The sequence below is a fragment of the Sphaerodactylus townsendi genome, linkage group LG02, assembly GCF_021028975.2.
Source record: "Sphaerodactylus townsendi isolate TG3544 linkage group LG02, MPM_Stown_v2.3, whole genome shotgun sequence".
Classification (NCBI taxonomy): domain Eukaryota; kingdom Metazoa; phylum Chordata; class Lepidosauria; order Squamata; family Sphaerodactylidae; genus Sphaerodactylus; species Sphaerodactylus townsendi.
In genome coordinates, this window is record NC_059426.1 from 170,954,149 (window position 1) to 170,973,034 (window position 18,886).

The following is an 18,886-nucleotide window of genomic DNA, read 5'->3' on the forward strand; positions in this document are numbered from 1 at the left end:
CTCATTGGTTTTGATGAATTTAGCTCTGGCTTTGCCTTTGTTTGTTAGTGTCATCAACCCACTCAGCTCCGACTCACGGCAACCATATAAATCAGTGTCCTCCCAAATGTCCTCTTGTGCACAGCCTGGCTTCCTTTATATCTGGACACACTAAGCAAGCTTTAGCTGCTCTCCCTCCACTCCCCAACAGAGCTTCTAAAGCCCCTTCCGCACCTGCAGAATAATGCACTTTCAATCCCCTTTCAATGCACTTTGCAGCTGGATTTTACTGTGCGGAATAGCAAAATCCACTTGCGAACAATTGTGAAAGTGGACTGAACGTGCATGATGCTGCGTGTACAGAAAGGGGCCAAAGTCTGGCAGGAAAAATGGGGGGGGGGATGGCATGTGGAAATGTATCTTCCAGGAAACATTGGAATTGATGTTGTTATATCAGGGGTGGACCCAGTGGTGGGATCCAAAAAATTTAGTAACAGGTTCTTATGGTGGTGGGATTCAAACTGTGGCATAGCGCCAATGGGGCTGGGCAGGGCACAACGGGGGCGTGGCTGGGCATTCCGGGGGCAGGGCATTCCTGGGCGGGGCTGTGGCAAGGACGCAGCCACTGCGCCGGTCCTTGGGCTGGAAACGAATGCACGCAGGCGCATGCTGCCACGCACGTCGGTGCACCTCCTGCTAGACTGCTTCAAGTTCTGCATGCCACTTCTGAGAGGAGGGGGGTAACTAAGGCAAAAATCAGGTGGCAAAATCACCAATTAGTAACCCCCTCTCGGCACACACAAATAATTAGTAACCTACTCTCAGGAACCTGTGAGAACCTGCTGGATCCCACCTCTGGGTGGCCCTCTAGGATTCCGTGAAAGTTATATGGGCTAACCATAGAGTGAGTTTTGAGCAAATCCTAGAGTGGCCATAGAGGGTGTTGTTGTTTTTTGCAAGGGCTAAAGCATCCCCCCCATGCAATACGATGCTTTCGCACGGCACCAGAAGTGACGTAGAATCCACCCTCCAAAGCAGCTGTTTCCTCTGGAGAAATGGATCTCTGTAGTGTGGAGATCAGTTGTAATTCCAGGGGATCGCCAGGCCCTGCCCGAAAGTTGGCAACTTCACTGACTGACCACTGGTCCGATTCAGTAGAAGGTAGCATCATGTGCTCACGTTAAGTGGTGTTCTCGACACGATGGAAAATACCAGATTGGTCTTAATGCTGGGTACGGTGCACAAATGCCAAGTCACAGTTGCGTTGTCCATTCATACAACCTTCCCTTCAAGAAAGGAAGGCAAACAATAGGAGGCTTTAGATTTCTTGCCGGTGACGAGCAAAGAGTCCTTTTCTTTTCTCTCTCTTCAATGTTCCTAAAATCGAGGGGTGTTCAGTCATGCGCCATCTGAAGACAATGGCTCTTTAGCGCAGTGAACTGGAAACAGAAAGTCTAACTGCTTATGAGCACAAGAGAAGCATTGGCTCAACAGCTTTCTTCAGAGTTTGTCGCGGAGAAGTAGGTTTCGGCTGGATTGGGGAAATGGACTCGACGGTCGCCTTTCAGAACCACGAGGCTTCCTATTTGGACTCATCAACCCTCCTCTTCATCATCTGGATTCTCCCCCGGGGAACCCGGCTCCCAAACAGGCCCAGCCCAGGATACCACAGCTGCGCGTTTCAAACTGGTGAGCTGCAATTCCCACCTCGCACAGCCGACGAGAACGTGCTACAGGTTTCTCTGGTTGCGAGCTGTTTATCTCTCTCCTTCTCCCACATACGAGAGGAACGGCCCTCCCCATCCACGTTCATGTTTGATCAAGTGCTTCGGAATTAATTTCCATAATGATTTTCCTTTATTTCAAAAGAGATGGCGGAGAACTCGGCAACGTTTGGGGTGTCTACAAACCAGAGGCGGACCTAGGGAAAATGTAGCCTGGTACAAAATCTGAGCCCCCCCCCCCCCCCCCAATATGGGTGTTGGAAGTGAAGGACTTTACACTGTTACGCTGTTTCCTGCCTCAACCTACAAATGGGGTTTTACTAAAGAGCTAGTGGCTAGATAGGGGCCTAGGGATTGGACACCTTTACTCTATCATGCTGGTTCTATCCCTTTGATGTTAGACTGATACTCTCAGGGACTTCCTTCCTTCCGGCTTCTTCCTCGACCCCGTTCTCCATTCTTCTTCCTACCATGCCTAGAGAGAGGATGGATGCTCCGCGCATCCATCCCCATCCAGCTAGATTAGGATAGCATAGTGACTCTGCCTACCTACCTTTCTATCCAGAATGGAGTTGACTAATAAACACTCTTTTTATTAGATTAGAAACTACAACTCTGACTTTCTTTTGTGTCAGCTCGCCGCACATTGGGATCCATCACACGCACGCACACGAGGTAAGGCTTCTGCTGTGTTCCAGCCACCCGTGCCGCTCTGCAAACTACGAATAGGGATCATCTCCAACTACCAGGAGCACTTATCCCAACAATGGGCAGCCACCCTCCCCCACAATGACGCATTTTAAAAGTCAGTGTATGGACCCGGGGGGGAGGGGCGTGGGGGCAGTTTTCTGCCCCCCCCCCCACATGGCCAAATGGCCACAGCCCAAGGACATTTGACCCCATATGTCCCCTTAGGTGGTACGCCCCTGCTACAAACACACAAATCTGCCCCACTTTCTCAACTGCTTTTTGTCTGTTTCACCTGGGATGAGGTGGGTTTCCAACCTTCAGGCGAGACCTTGTGTTCCCTTGGAATTACAATTGATCTCCAGACTAGAGCAGTTCTCCCAGAGGAAAGAAGAAGAAGAAGAAGAAGAAGAAGAAGAAGAAGAAGAAGAAGAAGAAGAAGAAGAGGAGGAGGAGGAGGAGGAGGAGGAGGAGGAGGAGTTTGGATTTATATCCCCCCTTTCTCTCCTGCAGGAGACTCAAAGGGGCTTACAATCTCCTTTTCCCTTCCCCCCTCACAACAAACACCCTGTGAGGTGGGTGGGGCTGAGAGAGCTCCGAGAAGCTGTGACTAGCCCAAGGTCACCCAGCTGGCGTGTGTGGGAGTGCACAGGCTAATCTGAATTCCCCAGATAAGCCTCCACAGCTCAGGCAGCAGAGCTGGGAATCAAACCCGGTTCCTCCAGATTAGATACATGAGCTCTTAACCTCCTACGCCACTGCTGCTCCATTTTTCAATGTTGGACTCTACAATGGCCATTTTTCAATGTTGGACTCTATGGCATGTTACTCCTGCTGACCCCTCTCAGTTCTAGGCTTCCCAAACTCCAGGTAGGGGCTTTAGATCACCCAAAATTACAATGAATCTCCAGATCCCAGTACTCAGCTCCCCTGGAGAAAACGACAGCTTTGGAAGGTGGACTCTCTCATATGACATCCCTGCTCAGCTTCCTCCCAAACTCGCCCTCCCCAGGAAGTGCCCCAAATCTCCAGGAATTTCTCGACCCAAAGGTGGCAACTCCAGGAAGTGAATTCCTCAACTGTCTCATGCCCCAAGGAAAAGCAGTTCCAGAAAAGGTTCTTGCATACAATAAACAGTTCAGTGCCATTGTGACATCAACAGCCCGCTGGCCAATCCTTGCCCTCTGCCTTCTCTCCCATTTGCATGTTTCAGCATTCCAAGATTTTAATGGCATGCCGAATGTCAGGGATGTGCCTAGTTGATTGAGATGCATTCCTAACTCAATGAAGTCACTACAAGATATATGTAACCAGCCAATTATATGTTATCATGGCTGTAATGGGACATTCTTTCCTTGATCTTTACTTTATGGCTTCACACGTTTAGTAGATAACTAGGCTGACCCTGACACTTTTGGTCCAATGGGAAAAGGGATGTTTCTGTTGTCCTGTGGAGGCAGTAGAGATAAAGTCCTGTGGCTTTATCTCTACCTATCGCCGACCTTAGGGCGCCTTAGCTCCAAAATGATTCTCTCTCACATTCTTTGGGATAACGGGAGGGGGGATCTACTTCTGAATAAAGGGGATAGCAAAAGCCAGGTTCGGCAAAACTGGTTTTTCCAAGCTAGGTGCTTCGTTGCCTAACAATAAAAGCTACTGATCAAAAATACAGAGTCTGATTATTGCTTCAAGGTTCGAGACCTAACACCAAGCCATGATGCAGATTTCAAGCATTCCTGCCATTTGGTGGGCATCTCAATGTAGTCGTGGAAAGCGCTGTCAAGTCACAGGTGACATATATCTAAAGCCTACGGGCAGACCTGCATGTAGCCCACCCCCGGGTCTGCTCAACCAATAGATATCAATTACCTGGTCACTGACTTCTGACCTCACTAAACTAATTAGCATGCAACAATTAACTCCTTCATTACTGGATTTTGTGACTGGCACTTGCCAAATCCCAGCAGGAGTAACTGGTTCAAGGTGAAGGAAAGGAGATTCCATCTAAACATCAGGAAAAAATTCCTGACAGTCAGGGCTGTTCGACAGTGGAATGCACTTCCTCGGAGTGGGGTGGAGTCTCCTTCTTGGGAGGTTTTTAAAAAGAGGCTAGATGGCCATCTGTCAGGAGTGCTTTGATTGTGTGTTCCTGCATTGCAGAGGGTTGGACTTGATAGGCCTTGAGGCCTCTTCCAACTCTATGATTCTATCATTCTAGTACCTACGTGCCATTACCAGGTATTACATCAATCTTCAACTTCATCTCAGACCTATTTGCAAGCCTAGAACTCAACACATGTACAAGAAATCAACTCAGCTAAATCTTCATGATATTCAAAGCACTGTTTGGGATGCATTTTTGCTAGCATGTCATCTATTCTGAGTTACCTTCCGATTATATCATCTAACCCTGCAAAGTAATGGAACTGCAAAGTTTTGTGTTTTCAATTCATAAGTTACATAGAGCACCTTGTAGAAGGGAAGATATCAACTATTACAGCAATCTTTAACTTCATCTCAGATCTGTTTGCATGCCTAGAAACCAACACACCTTATAAGAAATCACCTCAGCTAAAGCATTATTGTATTCAAAGCATATTTCCACAGTTGGGAATTCATTTTGCGAGCAGGTCATTTATTCTGAGTTACCTTCAGATTACAAAATCTAACCTCTGGTGTCCCCGAGCTCTTATATTTTCAATGTATGTCACAAAGAGCACATTTAGGAGGGAAGACATAAACAAAAATAATTCCAGAAGGGTGCCATGTTTGTTCCAGCAAAATAACACCGGAGTCCACAGGGTAGTGTAAAGACTAACATAATTTATTCCAGCACCCGTTTGGGTGAGTGAGAATTCACGATGCATCTGTTGAAATGCCTCATAAAAATTTATGTGGGAATAAATTTTCAGAGGCCACCAGACTTCTGTTTTATGTTAACTATGAACAAATTTTCTCAAGACCCTCAAATGATCATCTTTAGGTAATTAAGCATCTGCCTTTTAACAAACGTAAACAAAAGCTGGGGTTGGAACAATACGAAGTCTGTCCTCAACTTTCAGTTGCACTATCACAATCACAGGCTCAAACCCTTACGAGGTTATCACAGAACACAAAAACAGTCCACACGGTGATCAGGAAGTCGGGAAGCGTACCTGGATAGGTCATTGGAAGCAGCAGTGGTATAGTGGCTAAGAGTAGGTGCACTCTAATCTGGAGAACTGGGTTTGATTCCCAGAGGCGTACCAGGGGTAAATGGCGCCCAGAGACAAATTGTCTCCAGGATGCCCCCCAGTCTTGGCCCCCCCACCCCGGCTCCGCCCCCTGATGCCCCCAGGCTCCACCCCCACTGCCCTCAACCCCACCCATGTCACCATCGGCAAGGTCTAGGGTGCCCCCCAGACTCCCCCTACCAGCTGGGTTCCGAGATGGCAGCCTGCAGTCTCTTCTGACCTCCGCTGCGGGCAGGCCAGAAGAGACTGCAGTCCCAGCCTACTTTTATTAGCACTGAGGCCAGGGGTTGGGGCTTGGGGAGCAGGAAGGGGTGGGACTTCCTGCTCCCCAAGCCCCACCCTCGGCCTCAGTGCTTATAAAAGCAGGTCTCCGAGGCCGGGACTGCAGTCTCTTCTGGCCTGCCCGGAGGGGAGGTCAGAAGAGACTGCAGGCAGCTGACTGGGAGCCCAGCCGGCAGGGGGGAAAGGAAAGGAGGGGGGAGTCCAGGGTGGGGTTGAGGGTGCTTGGAGGCAGCAGGAAGTCCTGCTGTCTCGTTTTTGCGTGCCTCACTTGAGGCACGTGAAAATGACCAGGCAGTAGGACTTCCTGGTCACGTGGGGGGTCGATTTTGTGCCTCCATGTGACCAGAAGAGTGGTGCCCAGGGACAAGGGGTGCCCCTTGTCCCTAGGTAGATACGCCACTGTTGATTCCCCTCTCTGCCACTTGAGCTGTGGAGACATATCTGGGGAATTCAGATTAGCTTGTGCACTTCAACACATGCCAACTGGGTGACCTTGGGCTAGTCACAGTTCTTCGGAGCTCTCTCAGCCCCACCTACCTTGTGTTTGTTGTGGGGGGGAGGGAAAGGAGATTGTCAGCCCCTTTGAGCCTCCTTACAGGAGAGAAAGAGGGGATATAAATCCAACTCTTTTTTTTCTTCTTCTTCTTAGTTTCCAAGGTATACTAAGACTGAGATATAGCATGACATCTTCCCTTCCTCAGTCAGGGCAAGGAGAGTTCCATTTGATGTTGTCTGTCTCTCTCTCTGAAATTCTTCCAGGAAAATACTCTGGACTTCATATAGGAAAACTCAGCATTTCCAGGAGAAATCACGTGCTCAGACTACGGAACCGGAGAGATTTCGCTCTGCTTCAGAAGTAGCCCTGCCTTTCACGAGCATCGCCGAGCCGTTCTGCATGAAATATTCAGGACCCAGTGCTATAAAAATTGCATTAGCAGCCCCACGCTAGCTTTCCGAGTTCCTCCTCTTGACTCTGTGCGTTGCCAAGAGTTTCAATTTGCCTGGGTCTTCAACCAGCAATAGGATGCAGAGTCGACAGTCAACACTGCACAGAACTCTTATTTGATTCATTAAGACAGCAGCAAATCGTTTCCTAGCAAGGAGATGCACAAGAACTGGGAAGTCCCCCTTTCAAACCTCACCTCAACGACAAACCTGCTGGGAAATTATAGTGCTTGCCAATATTCAAAAGCTTTTTGTGTGCATTGCCTCAGAAGTCACAGCAACCATCCCATAAGGAGAGCCCGGCATTATTTCCCACAAATTATAGGTAAACGTGGTGCAGGTGTGTGAAGGAAAAGGGGGCGCTCTTTTTCCAGTAAAGAAAGAACATAAGAACATAAGAACAAGCCAGCTGGATCAGACCAGAGTCCATCTAGTCCAGCTCTCTGCTACTCGCAGTGGCCCACCAGGTGCCTTTGGGAGCTCACATGCAGGAGGTGAAAGCAATGGCCTTCTGCGGCTGTTGCTCCCAAACACCTGGACTGTTAAGGCATTTGCAATCTCAGATCAAAGAGGATCAAGACTGGTAGCCATAAATCGACTTCTCCTCCATAAATCTGTCCAAGCCCCTTTTAAAGCTATCCAGGTTAGTGGCCATCACCACCTCCTGTGGCAGCATATTCCAAACACCAATCGTGAAGAAGTGTTTCCTTTTATTCGTCCTAATTCTCTCCCCAGCATTTTCAATGAATGCCCCCTGGTTCTAGTATTGTGAGAAAGAGAGAAAAATTTCTCTCTGTCAACATTTTCTACCCCATGCATAATTTTATAGATTTCAATCATATCCCCCCTCAGACGTCTCCTCTCCAAACTAAAGAGTCCCAAACGCTGCAGCCTCTCTTCATAGGGAAGGTGCTCCAGTCCCTCAATCATCCTTGTTGCCCTTCTCTGCACTTTTTCTATCTCCTTAATATCCTTTTTGAGATGCGGCGACCAGAACTGGACACAGTACTCCAAGTGCGGTCGCACCACTGCTTTATATAAGGGCATGACAATCTTTGCTGTTTTATTATCAATTCCTTTCCTAATGATCCCCCAGCATAGGTAGGTGGGGCTGAGAGAGCTCCGAGAAGCTGTGACTAGCCCAAGGTCACCCAGCTGGCGTGTGGGGGAGTGTACAGGCTAATCTGAATTCCCCAGATAAGCCTCCACAGCTCAGGCGGCAGAGCTGGGAATCAAACCCGGTTCCTCCAGATTAGATACACGAGCTCTTAACCTCCTACGCCACTGCTGCTCCTGTAAGGTACCGAGTCTAGGGTCCTTTATCCAGATACTCTCAAACAGCTGAGTTTTTAAGATCTTATTTAAAAGAAAGAAAAGAAAAGAGAATACAATCAGATCTCTCTCTCTCTCTCGGCTCTAGATAGTGCCAAGTATAAGAAGCAATACAATACAAGGCTCTCTGGCCCAAGGCGGGTAAAGTGAATGGATGAATCTCTGTATGAAGTCTGAAAATCTGAATGACTCTAGCCCCGTGTCAGAGTTTTACAGGCTTCTCTCCTCGAGTGCTCGAAGAGGGAGATGACCCTAGCTGAGCATTTTTGGTAATTAAGACCTATCTGTCCGGTTTAGGATGTGACCTCGTAAAAGCCAATTTCCATTATCTAAACACAAACACGGTTTGCAACTTTAATGAGGGGCGCGAGGTCGCCTTGTTTACGGCCCGGCAAGACCAAATGTTTGCCATCCTAGATTAATGATCTCAAAGTAAACTTAAAGGAATAGTATACACTTTCTTCACAAGGTGAGCGTATGTAACCCCCATGCTCAGAATGGGTTGACCCAGTAAGGGGTGGAGACTCAAAGCAGCAAGAGGCTGCAGCAGACCTCATGTAGTTTGAAGGAGACAAGGCTACCAGACTCGGACCTTGGTTGTATAAGCCCTTAACACCTTGTTAAGGGTTTCTTTTTATGTTTGTAATGGGTGAGAGTTCTCCTGGAAACCTTCATCATGTTGAATCCTGTTCATCAAGCCCTTGGAGTCTTCAGGAGCCAACCCACTTGCAAAGAAGAATTGGACTTGGCAGTATCAGTAGACTGTAACTAGAAGGACTTGAAAATGCAACCTGAACAGGACCTTGAAATGTGATGTTAATGTTGATGTTTGATGTTATATGTTAAGAAAGTAAACCATTTTGTTTTTAAAAATTGTTGTTGCAAACTCATTCCAGGTTCTGCCCCACTGAACCCACAAGCTGAGGTTACACGTATTTTATCTAGGACCATTTAATGACCATTTTTTTGCCATCAAGTCACTCACAACCGACTTGTGGCAACCCCATAAATTTTTCAAGGCAAGAAGAAGAAGAACAGTTGGATTTATATCTTCCCTGTAAGGAGACTCAAAGGGGCTTACAATCTCCTTTCCCTTTTCCCCATCCACAACAAACACCCTGTGAGGTGGGCGGGGCTGAGAGAGCTCCAGAGAACTGCGACTAGCCCAAGGTCACCCAGGTGGCATGTGTTGGAGTGCACAAGCTAATCTGGTTCACCAGATAAGTCTCCACAGCTCTAGTGGCAGAGCAGGGAATCAAACCTGGTTCTCCAGATTAGAGTGCACCTGCTCTTAACCACTACACCATGCTGGCTGTTCAAAAATGGCGTGCCGTTATCTGCCTCTGTGTAGCAGCCGTGAACTTCCAAATACTAATCAGGGCTGACCTTGTTTAGCTCCTGAGATATGACAAGATCCAGCTATCTGGGCCTATTTGGGTCAGGGAATTAGGTGTGGCGGAGGTGGGGATGAAAAAGAGACCTCCATTTTGTTCACACTCAGCAGTGGCGTAGGAGGTTAAGAGCTTGTGTATCTAATCTGGAGGAACCGGGTTTGATTCCCAGCTCTGCCGCTTGAGCTGTGGAGGCTTATCTGGGGAATTCAGATTAGCTTGTGCACTCCAACACATGCCAGTTGGGTGACCTTGGGCTAGTCACAGCTTTTCGGACCTCTCTCAGCCCCACCTACCTCACAGAGTGTTTGTTGTGAGGGGGGAAGGGCAAGGAGATTGTAAGCCCCTTTGAGTCTCCTGCAGGAGAGAAAGGGGGATATAAATCCAAACTCTTCTTCTTAGGAAGATGAAGAAGAGTTGGATTCACTAAGTGGTGACATTATAGCCACTCCAAACTTCACTGTCTCTAAGTATTGCCCCCAGATCTCCTGACATTGGCTTAGTCAGTTTAGGTAACTGTACCAGAGACTCAAATGGGAACCGAGATGTAGCTGAGTGACAGGCTACTAATTCTAAAAATAAAACACCTTCTCTCTCATTTGTCTCTCCTCCCTTCATCAAACAGGGTGCCAAAACCACCTGGATGCTTTACCGTTATTAAGTTGTATTCACCCATGAGATCCTCCTATTTGCAGTCAACAACAGCTCATGCTAAGATCCAAGTCCGTCCATATAAACTTGCTACCTTCTGTTGCTTGCATGCATTCAACAAACATAACTCCCTCTCGAAGTAAAAAGCAAAACACAACTCCCTCAACACTTGAAGAAGAAGAAGAGGAGGAGGAGGAGGAGTTTGGGTTTCTCTCCCCACAACAGACACCTTGTTAGGTAGGTGGGGCTGAGAGAGTTTAGTGAGAACTGTGACTAGCCCAAGGTCACCCAGCAGGAATGCAGGAGTGCAGAAACACATCTGGTTCACCGGATAAGCCTCTGCCACTCAGGTGGAGGAGTGGGGAATCCAACCCAGTTCTCCACGTTAGAATCCACCTGCTCTTAACCACAGCACCACACTCAACCTTCCTTCTTTGCACATTCCAGAGCATGCACATTGAAACTGGGTCACTACCCTGTGCCAGACAAAGACAATCACACCTGAGTTCTGGGCCCTTCTCAGTGCCAGAGATGTGATACCTGATCGAGATCAGGACTGCAGAACACAAGAAGGCTTCACCTTTCAACCTGTATGTTCTCTAAGCAGGGGAAAGAGAGGAGGAAGAATGCCCGTGTGAGCAGCTGCACGATCGATTGACCGTCGGGGTCTCTGCAGCTGCCCAATGATGGCCAATCCCTGATGCCAGCCCAGTCTAATATCAAAATATGAGGACATGCTAAAAAAAGAAATGAAGAACGGAGGGGGGGGGGGGGGAGAGGAAATGTGTTCTTCTTACCTTCAGTGAAACTGCCTGAGAGGGTGATGGCTAAAAACACTTTTCCTTCCGGCTCCAGGTCGACCTGCAACGGATGGAAAATTGAGGGGGAAAGATCATCAAAATGAATTAAGACTCCAAGGACAGCTCAAACATCATAGAAGAAGAAGAAGAAGAAGAAGAAGAAGAAGAAGAAGAAGAAGAAGAAGAAGAAGAAGAAGAAGAAGAAGAAGAAGAAGAAGAAGAAGAAGAAGAAGAAGAAGAAGAAGAAGAAGAAGAAGAAGAAGAAGAAGAAGAAGAGTTGGATGTATATCCCCCTTTCTCTCCTGTAAGGAGACTCAAAAGGACTGACAATCTCCTTTCCTTTCCCCCCTCACAACATACACCCTGTGAGGTAGGTGGGGCTGAGAGAGCTCTGAAGAATTGTGACTCACCCAAGGACACCCAGTGATGTTGGTGTGCACCAGCTAATCCAGTTCACCAGATAAGCTTCCACAGCTCAAGTGGCAGAGCGGGGAATCAAACCTGGTTCCCCAGATTAGAATGCACCTACTCTTAACCACTGCACCACGCCGGCTGATGTATCAGCCTGCAGGGCAAGGACCACAATAAGGAGACAGGCCCCACTTCCCAAAATCTCCAGGTATTTCCAACCAAGAGCTGGCAACCCTATTCAGTCCAACCCTATTCAGTCCAAGTGCATATGGCCAATGAATTAAATCATAGAATCATAAAGTTGGAAGTCCACCCCCCCACCCCCCCGCCATGCAGGAACAGACAATCAAAGCACTCCTGAAAGATGGTCATCCAACCTCTGTTTAAAAACCTGCAAAGAAAGAGACTCCACCACTCTCCGAGGCAATTAATTCCACTGTCGAACAGCCCTGACAGTCAGGAAGTTCTTCCTAATGTTTAGGTGGAATCTCTTTTCCTGCACCTTGAATCCATTACTCCTCGTCCCAGTCTCTAAGGCAGCAGAAAACAAGCTTGCTCCCTCTCCGACATGACATCCCTTCAAATATTTAAACATAGCTATCATGTCCCCCTCTTAACTTTCACTTCTGCAGACTAAACATCCCCAGCTCCTTAAGACTATCTTCGTAGGGCATGAATTCAAAGATTTGAGGTCTGCCAGGACAGGAAAGGGTGTCTTCCAAAGGCAAAAAACCCGTCTCCAAAAATATAGCAGTGCCCTGGAGAGATCAAACTGACCTTTCTGGTACTTCCCCCTGTAGAAGCATTGAATCACAGAGTTGGAAGAGACCACCAGGGCCATCAAGTCTAATCTCCTACCATGCAGAATGTACATATGAGTGTATATCATTAAGTGAGCCCACATAAACTATTTTCTGTGTTCCCCTCCCAGGCCTGTATGGGAGGATTCTCAGTACTAGTTCTCTGGTTCCAACTTCATGTGAAGCAATAAAGAAGCATATTATGGAAGCTACTTGTCTCCTGTGTGCTACCTGGATAAAAAAGGTAAAGGTGCAAGCACCAGTCTTTACTGACCCATGGGGTAACACCACGTTATGATGCTTACTAGGCAGACTTTGTTTATGAGGTGGTTTGTCATTGCCTTCCTCAGTCATCTACACTTTACGCCCAGCAAGCTGGGTGCTCATTTTACTGACCTCGGAAAGATGGAAACCTGAATCAACCTTGAGCCAAATGTCTGAAACCGATTTCCTTCGGGATCGAACTCAGTTTGTGAGCAGGGCTTGGACTGAAGTCTATAAAATTATGCATGGGGTAGAAAATGTTGACAGAGAGAAATTTTTCTCTCTTTTTCACAGTACTAGAACCAGACGGCATCCATTGACAATGCTGGGGGGAAGAATTAGGACTAATCAAAGGAAACACTTCTTCACGCAACGTGTGATTGGTGTTTGGAATATGCTGCCACAGGAGGTGGTGATGGCCACTAACCTGGATAGCTTTAAAAGGGGCTTGGACAGATTTATGGAGGAGAAGTCGATTTATGACTACCAATCTTGATCCTCCTTGATCTGAGATTGCAAATGCCTTAACAGACCAGGTGCTCGGGAGCAACAACCGCAGAAGGCCATTGCTTTCACATCCTGCACGTGAGCTCCCAAAGGCACCTGGTGGGCCACTGCGAGTAGCAGAGAGCTGGACTAGATGGACTCTGGTCTGATCCAGCTGGCTTGTTCTTATGTTCTTATGACTGCGGTACTGCAGCTTACCACTCCGGGTAGGTAAATTTAATGCTCTACAACAGACCCCAGAAAATGCTCCACCCCTGAACATCCCAAAACCACCACAGTGGGGTAACCACATTACCAGACAGAATTTCAAGGATGATATGGGACTTTTTAATAGCTGGCAAGATAACTGCCCAAATTGAAGTCGCACAACAGTCCATTAAAATTGATTCCCTGCCTATGATTTTCTGTTGACTCAAATATGAGATTTTGGTCTGTTTCTGAATATCTTGCTATATTTTCACACATGTGATTACCTTTTCTCAACCTATACTGAAGAATGTAATGAAAAAGCTATAAGAGGCTGGAAAAGAAATAAAAAGTGAGTGTTTTCTTCGTAGGCAGCAGAATCTTCTATCGCCCGTCTCGTAAACCCAACCAAACTAAACTAACACAATTACTGTTGTGGGGAGAAGAAGGGAAGGAGTTTGTAAACCACTCTGAGTCTTTTTGTAGGAGATAAAGGCGGGTATAAATCCAAACTCTTCCTTTTCTTCTAACTGCATGCTGACAAATTGCAACCGACTCACCGGCTTCTTCCGCACCGGCAGAAAAATACTTTCAATGCACTTTGCAGCTGGATTTTACTGTGTGGACAAGCAAAATCCACTTGCAACAATTGTGAAAGTGGATTGAAAGTGCATTATTCTGCATGTGTGGAAGGGGCCCAGGTTTCTAAGGCAAGGGAGAAACAGAGGTGGTTTGTCATTGCCTGACTCAGCACAGCAGTTATAGTGACTAAGAATGGTTAACACCAGAGGTGGGATCCAGCAGGTTCTCACCAGTTCCCGAGAGTGGGTTACTCATTATTTGTGTGTGCCGAGAGGGGGTTACTAATTGGGTCTGCTTTTCCGTTAGAAATTCCATTAGGTCCAAAAATCATAAAGTCCTGTTGTTTCCTATGTGGCTGGTTAGCGAAGGTAGAAAACGGGATAATTCTCCCTGTTGGGCTGTTTTAAAAACATTTACTCTAGGAGTTTTAGAAATATGGTAAAGTTCCTTGTTTAAGGAAAGTATCCTTCTTTTGATTTCTAGAAACAAAATTAAGTATTTGAAAGTTTTAAGTATTTGGCAGGCAGTCAATTAGAGGAGAAGTAGTTGTTTCTGTTGGCAGTAGACGATAGGACTTGCTATAATGAGTTTAAATTATGGACAGAAAGATACCAGCTGGAAATTAGGAACTTTTTTTTTACAGTAAGAGTTTTTTACAGTCACAGAGAAATTGTTAATGCCCCGCCCCCGGAATGCCCGGCCACGCCCCCATCGTGCCCCACCCAGCCCCATTGGCGCTACGCCACTGTTTGAATCCCACCACCATGGGAACCTGTTACTAAAATTTTTGGATCCCACCACTAGTTAACACTGTGAACTTAGCAAACTTGATAAAACAATTATTTCTAAATTCAGAAATGTTGATCTATTTATGAATAATCACCTTAAATCAATAAGTATCTGGCCACGAGGACGACCATAGTAACTTGACGGATCCCAAACTGTAACCCACCTCCCACTGCAAAGGATTGTCAGTCCCCATCCCCCGATTATTCATATTATCTTCTTAAAAGAACCTTTTATTTTCTCCAGGGCTTTAAAGAAATCATGTTCACTTCTTTCTCCTTCCCTTGAACAAACTGTGGGTCAGTATTTTTTGTTTATCGTTCCTTTTATAGCCATTCTGACACGCTCTCCCGAACTTCAGCTCACCCCATCACATGAGAGCTATTAAAAGTTCTGCTATTTCTTTTTAAAGCAAGGATTGCTAAATGTAAACATAACGCTGACACAACATGTAATGGTGGCAGGAGTTGAAAAAAAATCTGAAAATAGAGACCTCTGATGGAATGACTCAACGGTTTTCGATCAGGCTTAACTTGCCACAAAAGTACACATAAACATTTTGTTTGAACAAGCTGGGGGAAAATTAACCAATATGCTTAGGTTGCCAACTCCAGATCAGGGAATCCATGGAGATTTGGGGGTAGACCTTGAGGAAGGTGGCATTGGGAGGAAGAAGAAGAAGACCCTTCGAAGGCCCCTGTGGTCTCTTCCAACTCTAGGCCATTTCCGCACGGCCGTTTCCGCATGGATACGACGCCAACGCACCCCCCCGGAACCATTCGCACAAATGGTCCCGGTAGGGGCGGGGAAGACGGCGCAGCGCTGCACTGTCGCCAGAACGCCTTCCCTTCCCTCTGACCTTCCGGCGCATCGCCCAGGCCAGGGGACACGCCCCCCTGCCCTGCGCGACAGCTCTGGAGGGCTGGGCAACGTACCGGAAGGTCAGAGGGAAGGTAAGGCATTCGGGAAAGGGGGGAATGGCGCCTTCCAGCCGCCGCTGTTTGCACGGCAGAAGTTGGAAGCCACTGTTTCTGAAAAACCTCGCCCAGGGAGCAAGGTTTGGAAACAGCTGCTTCACGCTGCTCGGGGGTTGTGAGGCCGCCGCCGCCGCGATGCGGCGGCAGCGGCCATGTGAACCCCTCCCCAAGGACGCTGTTTTTAGCGTCCCTGGATCACTGTATTTCGCCCGTGCGGATATTCTATGACTGTCAGGGCTGTTCGACAGTGGAATTCACTGCCTCAGAAAGTTGTGGAGTCTGGAGATTTTAAAACAGAGGTTGGATGGACATATGTCGGGAGTGCTTTGATTGTGTGTTCCTGCATGGCAGGGAGTTGGACTGGATGACCTTTGTGGTCTCTTCCAATTCTATGATTCTATGATTCTATTCTATAATTCTCAATAGAGAATCCAGCCTCTATTTAAAAACCTCCAAAGAAGGAGACTCCACCACTCTTAGAGGCAGTGAATTCCACTGTCAAACAGCCCTGACAGTCAGAAAGTTCTTCCTAATGTTTAGGTGCAATAGGTATAATACCATACAGTCCACCCTTACAAGAACCAATCTGAGTAATCTGGAAATTAATTATAGTTTCAGGAGGTTTCCAGGTCCCTTGATATTTAATGTCATAAGTGATGCCTGCTACGGCTTGTAAGAGTACCCTTGTGGGATCAGACCAATGGTTCGTCTAGTCCATCATCCTGTTTCCACAGTGGTTGGTCAAATGCCACTGGTGGGGATGCTATTTGCCTGTTGGGGATGAGAGATATTGTGCCTCCAGCTCCTGCGGCTCACCACCATTCCACCGGGAGGCAAAAACATTAAGAACGGCCACCTGTGTGACAGCGCTACACCAGTTCCATTGGAAACCCCAAAGTGACATCATGCGATTCCAGGCATCGCTGGAAACTCCATGGTTTTATCATAGAGTTTCTAGCAACGCCTAGATCAGTGGTGACGAACCTTTGGCACTCCAGATGTTATGGACTACATTTCCCATCAACCCCTGCCAGCATGGCCAATTGGCGATGCTGGCAGGGGCTGATGGGAATTGTAGTCCATAACATCTGGAGTGCCAAAGGTTTGCCACCACGGGCCTAGATCAACATGAGGTCACTTCTGGATTTTCCAAGGAAGTGACATAATGCTGTCGTGCCAATGGTGCCCTGTGTCCCTGCCCCCTTCAGACTTCTGCTGATTGGCAGCCCCTGACTAGAGACTCTAGCTGCTGGGAAACCCATAAGCAGTGCCCATAAAATGCCAAACTCCGCTGCTGGCTCCGGGCTTGCAGTTTGCAGTCCTAATTACAACACCGTTCTTGCTTTGAACTAGAAGCACAAGAAGATTTTTAACCCTCACTTTTGTGCATGAAGTCACAATGGCATCTTTTGATCCAGGAGGGCTTAGCCCCGCCCTGTTTTTACGTAAGCCACAGGATGTGGGCGCTTGTCAGAACTGAGAGAGCGGTAACCTTTAAATGAAAGGAAAAATCAGGTTGTGGTAACATTCACTGATGCCAAGTTTCTGTAAGCCATTCAAAGCGGTCTGATGCTTTCGGAAACGAGGGCGTCATAACCTGAAGTATATTCCTTTACATAACTTTTTTGCTCAAAAAAAAAAAAATCAGGTCGTAGTAACATTCATGGATGCCGAGTTTCTGTAAGCCACTTAAAGCAATCTTATGTGTTCAAATAGGACCACACCCCAGATGTCTAGTGAAGATTGGAGCAGTACGCAATATATTTAAGCTTTTACCTCTTGATTCTCATTCTTATGATTCTCAAGGGGGAAAAAAACACGTTAATTCTCACCCTGCCCTTTGGAGAGAGTTTCTAAAAGACACGTGTTAGAGCAAGCTAAGAGTTGCCACTTAGAGTTGCCAACTTAGAGTTGCCAACCTCCTGGTGAGGGCTGGAGATCTGTCGGAATCACATCTCATCTCCAGACCACAGAAATCAGCCCTCCCCTCCCCCCACCGGGATAAAATGGATGCTTGAAAGGGCGGTTTTGATAAGTATGGTATTCTGCTGAGCTCCTGCCCCTCCCTAGACCCCGCCCTCTCCAAACTCCCCCCTCGAATCTCCAGGATTTACACAATCCAAAATTGACAGCCCTAACCATACTAAATGCAATAAGAAATGTTGTTATATTATTAGTAGTTTATAGGGTTAGTGTTAGGGTAGTGTCTCTATGTATTAAGCTTAGTTTAGTGCAGTGGTGGCGAACCTATGGCACGGGTGCCAGAGGTGGCACTCAGATCCCTCTCTGTGGGCACTCATGCACAGAGTTCATCATGTGGGAGGGGGGTGGAAAATCACCCACCCACCCACACACACACATCTAGGCTGGCCTGGACATGATCCTTTACCTGGGAGTAAGCTCGGTTGCTGGCAATGGGACTTGCTTCTGAGTAAATCCTCCTAGGATCGTGATTCACCCGTTGGAAGCATTGCACAGCTGCTTCACTACGCTTACTCCTGAGTAACGTGTGCCTCGGAGCCAACTGTTTTTTTCTAAACTAAAACCTCAGTATTCAGGTTAAATCGCCATGTTGGCACTTTGCGATAGATAAGTGGGTTTTGGGTTGCAATTTGGGCACTCGGTCTCGAAAAGGTTCGCCAGCACTGGTTTAGTGGTTGCTCTTATTTTTAGGTTAGTTGCTGGGCTAACTTATTACCCTACCATATAGACTGTTATATAGAACTAGGTTGTGAGGTTTTGCAGTCTTCATATAGAAGGGGTCGGCATCTGTGTTTATTTTTTAAAAAAGTATTATGGGGTTAGGATTATTGATGTTCTGTTAATGATATTGGCATTGTGTACTGGTTTTTGATATCCATTGGTATTTAGCTATGTATATGTCATGATTGTTGTTATTTTGCTGATACTGTTACATTATATGCTAATGGGTCATGTTATTGATAAATGTTGTGTGATGGTATATTTTGTAATGTACGATACTGACTTTGTAATGTACGATATTGTGACTTGTTATTTTGTTGACTTTATTGCCCATGTCTATGAATTTTTCTTGTATATTGTGATGCTTATTGATGTTTGCTAGTATTGATATTGCTGATATTGATATTGTTACTTATACTATTGTTGTGCACCACACTGAGCCCTTCAGGGGAGGGCGGGAAATAAATTGAATAAACTAAACTAAACTAAGAAGAAGAAGAAGAGTTGGATTTATATCCCCCCTTTCTCTCCTGTAGGAGACTCAAAGGGGCTTACAATCTCCTTGCCCTTTCCCCCTCACAACAAACACCCTGTGAGGTAGGTGGGGTTGAGAGAGCTCTGAAAAGCTGTGACTAGCCCAAGGTCA

The 18,886-nt window shown here is 46.8% G+C and overlaps 1 protein-coding gene across 1 annotated transcript in view; it reads right to left on the reverse strand.

Annotated features, from left to right (window-relative positions):
* PRKCH (protein kinase C eta) overlaps positions 1 to 18,886 on the reverse strand; it is a 139,074-nt gene that overhangs the window by 79,725 nt on the left and 40,463 nt on the right. The window contains exon 2 of the mRNA XM_048486786.1: positions 11,022 to 11,085. Coding sequence (XP_048342743.1) covers positions 11,022 to 11,085 — 64 coding nt within the window. The remainder of the gene's footprint in view (positions 1 to 11,021; positions 11,086 to 18,886) is intronic.